The 11,576-nt window shown below is 39.3% G+C and overlaps 1 protein-coding gene across 1 annotated transcript; it reads left to right on the top strand.

Moving 5' to 3' along the window:
- Window positions 1-8,024: 8,024 nt before the first annotated feature.
- On the top strand, window positions 8,025-8,879 carry LOC110780068 (uncharacterized). The gene has a single exon (XM_021984501.2). It carries the CDS (start codon window positions 8,025-8,027, stop codon window positions 8,877-8,879), a length of 855 nt encoding a protein of 284 aa, XP_021840193.2.
- Window positions 8,880-11,576: the final 2,697 nt, after the last annotated feature.

The raw sequence follows: 11,576 nt of genomic DNA, 5'->3' as shown, positions 1-11,576 counted from the left end.
GCATTGCCATGCTTCATTTCCCACTTGTAGGCCATTAGTGCAGCCTAGCTTCCATTATTTGAGTTATTACCGAAGTAAGAACCTCAAGCGGTATATGATACCAAGGAAGTTTGATTGCTAGGTCACTTCTCTTTAAACATAAACTTATAGGTAGGAACGGAATCGTAAATTCCTTTCATTTGATCCTTGTTTTCCTATTTCTTGTACCCTTTCTTATAGTCTTAAGAATTGAATTCTATAGTGTTGACTTTTATACTTTGTTAGACATGTCCAATGTCACCAACAAGGTTCTTTACCATTTTAATTTATGTTGAATATTTTGTTTCAACTAGATGATCTTACTAGAAGTTTCTAAAGTTCTTCTAAGCATCGATCTATTCGAATGTCTAGGGACTAGACTCATAAGAGAATTAAATGGACAAAGATATTAGGTTGTTAACCATTGGTAAAGCTGAGCGTATTAAACTCAATGCTTTATGATCTCAAAACTACATTGTATTTTGAATTCACAAGCACCAATTGGTTTGCCATTCGATTTTGATATTCGAAAACAACCATAAAAGTCGATATAAGAAACGTACATTTTAAATTGCTCACTTTCTCTCTTTTCCGTGAATCGTTCTTGGATTCACTACCAATCGAGGAAATTTACTGTTACCTTTCTAAAAGGATTTATTGCAGTGCAAGATATTTAATTATAAACAATAATTAAAACATACATTGAAGCATGCAAAGTCTAAACATTTATCATGAATAATAACTTGAAATTAAAGCAACCATGCAATTCAAACAAGTTATTAGCATTTTATTCGAATTATGTGTTCCAGCAGGTGTGAATAAAATGATTCCAAGACCCTAAAACCATTGAAGAATTAAGCACAGTTTGTCGACTCAATTCTAAAACATTTTAGGTAAGCAAAAGCCTTTTGCTAATAGTCTAGAAACTACTCTTGGTTGATAGGTACGTCTAAGAACTTATTAGGTAAACCTATCGATTTTGCCACGACATAAAAGGACTCCTTACTTATATCGTTGAGTTTCACCAAAACTAACATGTACTCACAATTATTTGTGTACCTTGCCCCTTTAGGACCAATAAGTAACACCTCGCTGAGCGAAAACTATTACTAGATTGATGTAAAGGATATCCAAGCAAGTGTATATTTTGGCATGGCACCTTTTAACTCAATTTTTAAGTTTGGAACTTAAGGCTCTTACTATGTTGGTTAGATTTTAAGTGAACTAAAATCCTTAATCATGCAACATAATCAAGCCACAATCTTATGCATAATTAAGACATATTTAAAGCAATAAATAACTTAAAGCATGCATAAGATAAATGTGATCTAGTATGGCCCGACTTCATCTTGAAGCTTTAACTTCAAAGTCCGTCTTGAAAATCTCCGTGGGAGGCACCATTTATCTTCAAATAGGATAAGCTATAATTAAAACTAATTACAACTATTTGATTGTACGCAGACCATATTTGAATTGAAAAATAACTTTGGTACTTTAGACCAATTACATTCAAATTAATGGTACGCAGACCATATTTTCTATCCTATTTGGGCCATACTAGTCACTTCATAACCTGCAAAACAGTACATATACAATATATACCATTCACCCATTCATTATCATGAATGGCCCACATAGCTGGTTAGTAAAACACATTATGCATCACGTAAACATTTGCAGCAATTAATCAAGGGCACCAATAATCTACCAATTATTCAGTCCTTATTAATTCTAATCAAGTTGTTTTAACCTTAAGGATTTGTAGACCTAATCAAGAGTTTTATGACTAAAAGGGCTCCCACTTAAACCAATAAATTCATATGCTTTACTAATTTTAAACATAAAAATGTATTTCAAGTCTAACCGGAAACATACAAATTTATTTAACATTTAAAGCTCATATAAATTTATAATTGAATCCAAAAAGTTTAATTTAATTTCAGTCGTATTTAAATTAATTCATGATTTTAATTTTAGTAAAATAATTAGAATAAATAAAATTTATTATAATTACAATATTCAAAATTAAAATCCAAGAAAATAATTTAAATTATTAATTTTAAAATTAATTAAAATTACGTAAACTGAAAAATTTCAAATTAAACATTCAAAACGATCTAATCGCAACGCAAACACCCTACGCATTGCACGCCCATGGGCCGCACGCACACAGCCATCGCTGGCCATGTGCGCGCAGCCCATGCGCTCGTCGCATAGCTGCTGCATCTTCCATCGCAAGCCATCGCACGATATGGTGCTCGCTGCGTGCGCGCCAGCGCTCGACGCACGCGAGCCATCGCTCGCTGTGCGCGCTCGCCAGCGCTCGCTGCGCGTGAGCCATCGCTCGCTGTGCGCGCGAGCCATTGCTCGCTGTGCGCGCGAGCCATCGCTCGCTGTGCGCGCGAGCAATTGCGCGCGATCAATCGCTGGGCGCAGCGCTCGTGGCACGCGAGCTTGCGCTCGCTGCGGGCGAGGCTGCGCGCGCTTGCGCGAGGCAATGCGCGTCGTGGCGCAGCTCGCTTGCTGCCCACACGCGACTGCCTTGGCTTGCCTTTCGCCCATGCCCATTTGTTCATAGCTCGTGGCCCACGACACAAGGCAGGGCTGCTGCCTTGTGCTCGTGCACCATGCCCTTGCTCATTGCATTCGTGCCGCACGGGCGACGAGCTCCCTTGCTCGTCGTCGCATGCCCGCACTATACAACACCCCTTAAGGGTAACACGAAGCGTCCATTGCTTTGTGCGTGCAAGATATATGAACGAATCGCATAAAAATTTAAAATTTATATTTAAAATTAATGACAAATTAATAAATTAATATTAATTTCACAATTTTAGGGCGAAAAATCGAAAATTTATTATTCAATTGATTTCCGATTATCATGGATTCAAGCCTAGGTCATAAAAATTTAAAATTTATCATAAATTTACAATTTTTTATGGTGGTTTTTAATCATAGGTTTCTAATTAAATTATAATTAATTATGAAAATCAAATTAATTCTAAATTATTCTAATTTTCAACTAATTAATCATAATTACAAATTAGATTGCATAATTAACAAGGCTAGGCATTCAAACTTGTTGAACATATACAGTAGGTCAATCAAAAATTCAAGATTTATCAACAAGAATCGCAAATATTTAATTTAACATCTTAAATTTACGAAATTTTGCATTCGAAAAACTAAAACCTTCGAAAAGTCATAGTTAGGCTTCGAATTTGAGAATTCTGGGTTCGAATTTTACATGCGGAATTGACACAAAAATCACTCGATTTGGATGAGTAACGAAGAAACTGCCGAAAAACTGCGTACATATAATTAAATAAACGCAATTTGCAATTAATTAACAATTACGAAAATTAATCACCCCTTTTAATTCTTGCAAATTTGTAATACTTAACCATGTTCATGCAATTTAGATTATGAAAATAATAAGAGGCTCGTGATACCACTGTTAGGTTATGATACATATGACAATTCATAAATCATGCGGAAACAACCATTTAGCCAGGAATACATATTATTTACACATAATCATATAGCATAGTTTAGATGCATACTCTTTGTTGCGTGCCTTCCCTAGCTGCGCCAGAACCGAACAAGAACAAGTCTTTAGGACTCCAAGTGTCGTCCCTCCGTAGATAGTCCACAGCACGTCCGGATCCGCCTTAAGATTGACCAACTAGAATCGCCCTTAAGGTACTAGAATTTTCGGCACTCTTAGGTAAGAAATATGACTGAATTTTTCTCTCAAAACTCACTTTGAATAGTTGAATTAATCTCTGAAAATATGTGACCCTAGGCACGTATTTATAGAGTTATGGAAAGGGAATTGGAATCCTAGTAGGATACGAATTAATTAAACTTAGAATCCTACAAGAACTCTAATTAATTAATTTATCCTTTTAGGAATAGGAATTTAATCATATACTAATTCTAATAGCTTTAGGAATCGTGCATGAACACAAACACACACACACATGCGGCAGCCACGAGGGCCGCCCATGCGCGTGCGTGCGAGCAGCAGCCCACGCCACGAGGCCCACGCAGCCGTGGCCTTGGCGCGCGCTGGGCCTGCCTTGCGGTGGGCCTGGGCGCTGCCTTGGCTGGGCTTGTGGCGCGCGTTTGGCTTGCTGGGCGATGGCCCGACTTCGTGCTGGGCCTTCGTCCGGCAGGCCTCGTACGATGCTAATTCGTACGATACGCTTCCGATTAAATTCCCGGTTCCGGAATTCATTTCCGATACGAACAATATTTAATATTTTCGATTCCGGAATCAATTTCCGTTTCGAACAAATATTTAATATTTTCGTTTCCGGAATTATTTTCCGATTCCGATAATATTTCCGATTCTGACAATATTTCCGTTTCCGGCAATATTTCCGATTCTGGCAATATTTCCATTTCCGATAATATTTTCCGATACGTACCATATTTCTGTTTCCAGCAACATCTACGACTTGGATAATATTTATATTTCCGATACGATCCATATTTCCGTTTCCGGCAATATCATCGTTTCCGGAGTATTCATTTCTTGCCTGTGACGATCTCAGCTCCCACTGAAACCAAGATCCGTCGATTCCGAATATCCATAGATGGAGTATCTAATGCCATTAAATACTTGATCCGTTTACGTACTATTTGTGTGACCCTACGGGTTCAGTCAAGAGTAAGCTGTGGATTAATATCATTAATTCCACTTGAACTGAAGCGGCCTCTAGCTAGGCATTCAGCTCACTTGATCTCACTGAATTATTAACTTGTTAATTAATACTGAACCGCATTTATTAGACTTAACATAGAATGCATACTTGGACCAAGGGCATTATTTCCTTCAGGAAGCCCCTCAAAAATTATCAATGGAGGCTAGAGTTTGGAGGAGAGAGCCGGAGAAGAGAAAGAAAAAAGTTGTGCGGCTGTCTCTTATGGCATTTTAGAAGGGTCTCTTTGCCCATTTTTGTAGTAGTGTCTTTTGGATGACCGGACCCGGACCCGACCCGACCCGATGACTTGTGTTGACAATGACATAGGTTATTATTTGGTCGTGTCAGTGAAAGGTCGGTAAAGAGGGTGTCGGATAGTCACAGGTCGGGTCATTAGTAGGTTTCATCGAGTTATAATCGGTTTCGAGTTGATAATTGGTCGGGTATCGAATCAGGTTTGGATAATTGTCGGGTCGGATCAGTTCGATTATCGGTCATCTTTCGGTCGGATGTCAGGTTCGAGTCATACATCATCGGGATAAATTCGGTTATCGGTTTTTTCGGGTCGGGTACAGGTCGGGTCCAGGTTACCTGTTTTACTAAAATTCGGCCATGATTGATTATGAATTCGGTCGATTCAGGTAGGGTTGCAACATGTTCCCAGTTATGAATTTGGTCAATTCATGATTGACCAACTTAAGGAATATATAAGACCTTCAAGTTTCGTTGTCTGCATGAACAAATGAGCACCTGAATCTGTTTAAGGAGAGTAGCGAGATCATGTTGAAATCTCCTATATAACGTTCCTCACCCTCCAGATTAGGTATACTGTAAACAACCATCAATCTATACAGTTGGTGTGTAGCAGAATTTGTATGCATTTGATTAAGAATTAGGACTTCCTGACTTCCTGTTGCCAAGCCATAATACCTCTCTGAATGCCATCCCATTGAAGGACATGATGCCAAATTTGAGCTCCAAAATCACACTGAAAAAACAAATGTTCAAGAGACGTACTCATTTTCTCTAAAGCATAAACAATACATGCAGGGTCACAAACAATTCCAATTTTCAAGTTACAATCCTTCCCCTATAAAGTGCCCGCAAGGTAATAAAAATGCATTTTATAGGAGCAGTATTATTGCATATCATCCTCTTCCATAGTTCCATGGAATTTTTACAACTGGTCCTCTCCATGTATGGTAACGCTTGCTTATGGAGAAACTAGCTATAATATCCGTCAGATACTCAGTAGCTTGAATAATTTTCCTCACTTACAAATTGCCACTCCGTTCCAGAGTTTAAGACAAATGAGATTTTGGGAGGTCATAAAGTATCTCAAGCCACTAGGACTTCCGGTCCAATAAAAGGTTCTCATAGCAGCATGAAGGAGTTATATAACTTGACTTGGATTAAATACACCAACGCCAAGTTTGGTAGCCGGTAATAAATGGTGGCAATGAGAATAAATCTAAGTGTTATTTGACAACCAAATAACATCATGATGTCCATGGTAATTAAATTTTGTCTCAAACTTGATGTTATTATTCATAAATTTGCAATCCAACCTAATATCACTCTCCAATTAGTAGTGGATTTTAAAGAAATTAAAAGATATCGATATGAGTGAACTAGCATTATCATGGGAATGGATATTGATTTCCCTTACAAATTTACATACAAATTCATTATCGTTGACACCATTTATGGTCGGCTGCCAAATCGGCAGCAAGTGTTTGTTTTGTTCGGCTTATTTCAGAAAAAATAAGTTCAGATAAGTTCTTAAATTTTTTTCCAACATTTTCAAACACAAATAAGTTTATTTCAGACAAAATAAATTTTTTTCAGATAAAATAAGTTTAGTTAAGATAAGATAAGATAAGTTCAGACTAAATGAGTCGAATAGAACGGAGCTTATGTACTTGTTTGTTTAATACAGAGTACTACATAATTAAATGTAATATTATTAGGGGTGAGCAGAAAGTCAGGGTACCCTGAATCAAAACTGGAACATGTTGTTCAGGTTCCGATTCTGGGAAATAAGACTGGGAACATGTTGCAACATGTTCCTGTTCTCAATTTTTTTGGAATGTTTGTTGCATACCTCCCAATTCTACTATGGAGCACCCAAATCATGAACTGAGATCAACTAAAAATGCTCATATGCCTAACATATACTCGTAACACAATTGAAGCGTATTTTTGGAATATATAAACATAGAACTTCAACGGAAAAATTGACAAGGGCAGTCCCAACTATAGACGTTCATCTTTAAAAGGGCCCAACTACGGTTTATTACTGGCAGGTCTCAACTATATGCGGTGGTAACTTCGTGTGGGCCTTTTAACCGGTAACTGGCTAAATAAGTTAAAAGCGTTGAATATTTTTAATTTACGTTTTTGTTGCCGAATTTAATGGCTTAATTGACAAAGTTTCGTGTTTTTCCTCCTTCTCACCCTCTATTTACTCCCCTAACCCTTCTTCTTCCTCTTCCATTTACTCCTCTGGGAAAAAAGTACCCTCTCAACTACCGCCACCACTCGCGCTCCTCGCACCCGCAGGCCAGCCTCCTTCCCTTCACCATCTGCAACATCTTCTCCTACCCACTCGTCGCCACAACCCACTTTCCCGCTGAAATATCCCAACCAGCACATACTCCCCACCCATAATCTACAACAACTTGTCCACCACCAATATTGCGTCGATCTTCTAGCAGACCATCCACCACCTTGGCACCGATGCTAGGATAGAAGTTTGAATGATGCTAGGATCTAATTCGGGTTCATCAACTTAGTTGCTGCTCTTTGTTTTTGTCCAAATTATTCGTAGGTAATTCACACAAATTCAAGATATTTATTCTCCAATTTTTTTGCAATCCACTATAATTCTCCATCTTTAACTTAAACCTTATTAATCTTAATTTGATTTTGCATATTTCCCAGGAAAAAAAAATACTCCCTCCGTCTCTTTTTGATTTTTACTATTAGAATATATATGTAAATATATATTCTGATTTATATTTGATTGTATTTGATTAGATTGTATATGGTGTACGTAAGACAAAGATTGCTTAGCATAGTTAGCAATATCAGTTAGCGTAATTAGTGGCATAATATTCTCAATGTATCTTGTATATATTAGAAGAATCAGTAATACAATCCTTACGAAATTACATTCTCACATGGTATCAGATACTAGGGTTTAATTTTCCTCTCCCACCTCTTCTCTTCCGCTGCATTAGTCTCCTTTCTCTTCTGCTTTCTTTTCTGTTTTTCCGTCCTTTCTCACTGGTTTTCATGGCCGACTCTAAATTCCATCCGGCTCTTGCCGTCTCGAATATCAAGAACCACGTCTCCATTGTTCTTGAGATGGAAACGGACAACTACGAGGCCTGGGTCGAGTTATTTAAGCTTCATGCACGATCACATAGGGTTCTTGCCCATATCATTCCTCCGGCAGATGGGAAAGAACCACCCCGTACGACCAAGGACGAGAAGGAATTGTGGTCCACGCTTGATGCTATTGTCCTCCAATGGATTTATGTTACAATCTCGACTGGTCTGTTTCTCACTGTGATTGAACCCGACTCCACGGCTATGGAAGCATGGGATAGGCTACGTGAATTGTTTCAAGACAACTGTAACTCTTGCGCATTGGCTATTGAGCATGATTTCTCTCATGTCAAAATGCGGGATTACCCTAATGTGCCGGCATATTGTCAACGCCTGAAGTCCTTGTCAGATCAGTTAAAGAGTATTGGTGCTCCTGATTCTGGAAGCCGTCTTGTGCTGCAACGTGTTTTGGGTCTTAGCGAAGCCTACAAGACTGTTGGTACCAACATCAGACAAAGCAAACCACTGCCCTCTTTTACAGAATCTTGCTCAAGTCTTCGTCTGGAAGAAAAAGCGTTGGCTGAGATGTACGAGGACTCTCAGTCCGCTATGGTGGCTGCGTCTTCGAGGGAGTTTGATGACTCCCCTTCTTATGGTGAGCATTCGGGTCATAATAAGGGACGCAACAAGCACTCTAAAGGGCACAATTCTGGTAAGAAAAACGGTGGTGGTGGTCGTGGTAACGGCGGCGGCAAGTCTGGCCGCGGCGGTGGTGGCCGTGGCAACGGCGGGAATCCGGCAGCGCTTCCGGTGCAGTAGCAGTGGGCACCCCAACTACCGTATCCACAATGGGGGTGGATGCCATGTCCACCACCATGCCCTTACCCTACTACTGGTTGGGCTCGCCCAACAATGTCAGGCCCAGTAAGGGGATATGTCCAACCTCCTAGCTTTCAGCCAACTGCAGGACACATGGGCCAATTCCAGCAGGCTGGAATTTTGGGCCAGCGCCCACCACAAGCATATGCAGCAGCAGCAACTCCGGTCCAGTATGTTCCTACGGATATTGAGTCGGCAATGCACACTATGACCATGAATCAACCCGATCCTAATTGGTACATGGATACCGGTGCCACCTCTCATATGACATCGTCCAATGGTACGCTCGCGTCTTATTTTAATTTGAGCAATCATAATAATGGTATTGTTGTTGGTAATGGCCATTCTATTCCAACTCGTTGTTGTGGTGATACTAACTTGACTCCCCCAAACCCCCCTTTATGTTTGAAAAATGTCCTTCATGCTCCCAAACTCATTAAAAATTTGATATCAGTCCGTAAGTTCACTAGTGATAATTCTGTGACTGTTGATATTGATCCTTATGGGTTTTCTGTGAAGGATTTCCGGACGGAGATGGCACTCATGAGATGTGAAAGCCGGGGTGATCTTTATCCAATTTCAACCAACAAAAATGTCTCAACCTCACCAACAACTTTTGCTGCAATTTCTCAAAACCTATGGCACGATCGGTTGGGTCATCCGGGAACTTCCATTTTAGATACTCTTAGACTCAACAATAGAATTGATTGTAATAAAGCTAGTGGTTCTAGCATTTTACGTTCTTGCATTCTTGGTAAACACATTAAATTTCCGTTTGTGTTGTCAAATTCTATGACTTTGTTGCCATTTGATATTATTCATAGCAATTTGTGGAGTTCTCCGATTTTGAGTACTATGGGCCATAAATATTATGTTCTCTTCTTGGATGATTTTTCGAATTATTTGTGGACTTTTCCTATAGCTAAGAAATCTGATGTGTATGCCAAAATCTTAGCATTTAAGGCTCATGTTCACACTCAATTTGAGCGTCATATTAAAAATGTCCAATGTGATAATGGGAGGGAGTATGATAATGGTCATTTTGGAAATTTTTGTGAGTCAAATGGGATGGTTTTTCGCCTTTCATGTCCTCATACATCCTCACAAAATGGGAAAGCCGAAAGAAAAATTCTCTCTATCAATAATATCACCCGCACTCTCCTTGCCCATGCCTCGCTTCCCCCGTCATTTTGGCATCATGCACTACACATGGCAACATATCTACTAAACATTTTACCAAGCAAATTATTGAGTCATGAGTCTCCACTCCAAGTCTTGTATCACCGGAAACCATCTTACTCTCATTTACGGGTGTTTGGATGCCTTTGTTATCCCTTATTTCCATTCACTACCATCCATAAATTGCAAGCTCGGTCCACACCTTGTGTATTTTTGGGGTATCCTTCGAACCACCGTGGATACAAATGCTATGATTTATCCTCCAAAAAGATCATAATTTGTCGTCATGTGGCCTTTGATGAAACAATATTTCCATTTTCCACTTTCAAAATTACAAATAATCATAATTATGAATTTTTGGACGAGGGAATTTCCCCACTGTTGATCAATCATTGGCATTCCCACTAGAGGAAAAATTGTCATGTGTTTCTCTTCAAGTGCGGCTCATTTGGTAAATTGGCCGCACTTGAGAGCAAAAAAAAAAAATATATATATTTTCACAAGTGCGGGCTCATTTTAGAAAATTGGCAGCACTTGAGTTCAAGTGCGGGCTATTTTACGAAAGAGCCGCACAAAATATTTCTACATTTTCGCATTTTCCTGCTTATTGCTTCTTTCCTTCTTTGGTTTCTCTGCTCCTTCCCTTCTCTGATTCTCTGGGCTCAAAATTTAACACTCACAACACACCGAACGAGTCGTCGCTGCTGTTCCCCACCGCGGTGTAGCCGCTGCTGTTCCCCCACCGTCGCGTCGTCGCTGCTGTTCCCCCACCGCCGCTGCTCATTTCCCTCTCTGTTTCTTTGCGTCCTAGTTTTACTTCTAGCTTCTTCCAGATTGAATTAATTCAGGTTCGTTCTTCGATTTTTTTATTTTCGTTTTTTATTTTGGCGATTCGTTACATATTTCTGTCGAAATTTGTTTGTGAATCCCTTTTTGAACTTGGGTTTCTTATTAAAATTAGGGTTTCAATCTCAATTTCGCGAAAACTAACTGTAATGTTCGGATTTTCATATGAAGTTAGGGCTTATTCGTTGTTACTTCTTTCTCCTTGGGCGATTGCGACCATGACATCAAAATTCTAGTAAGTGTTGGTACCTTCTTTCTCTCTGGGGTGCATATTCTAATCGGATTTTTCACCAAATGCCCCTGAGGTTTACTTTAATGCACCAAATACCCCTAAACTTTCCAAAATGCACCAAACACCCCTGACGTATGCAATAATATCATTAAATGCCCTTTTGTCTGACGGACGTTAACCCTCCGTTAGGCAGTTAGTTCGTTAAAACATAATGCACCGAATACCCCTGAGGTTTGGTAAAAAGCACCAAATACCCCTGAGGTTTGGTAATTTTTTTTCCAAAAACTAGCCGTTGAATTTGAATAATATAGCCGTTGCAGTCACCCATACACTAATTTCCCTTATATATACCATACCCAACAACAACACCACACTGCCCT

The sequence above is a fragment of the Spinacia oleracea genome, chromosome 2, assembly GCF_020520425.1.
Source record: "Spinacia oleracea cultivar Varoflay chromosome 2, BTI_SOV_V1, whole genome shotgun sequence".
In the NCBI taxonomy this organism is placed as follows: domain Eukaryota; kingdom Viridiplantae; phylum Streptophyta; class Magnoliopsida; order Caryophyllales; family Amaranthaceae; genus Spinacia; species Spinacia oleracea.
The sequence above is the reverse complement of the archived record's forward strand: the minus strand, read 5'-3'. Positions and strand labels throughout refer to the sequence as shown.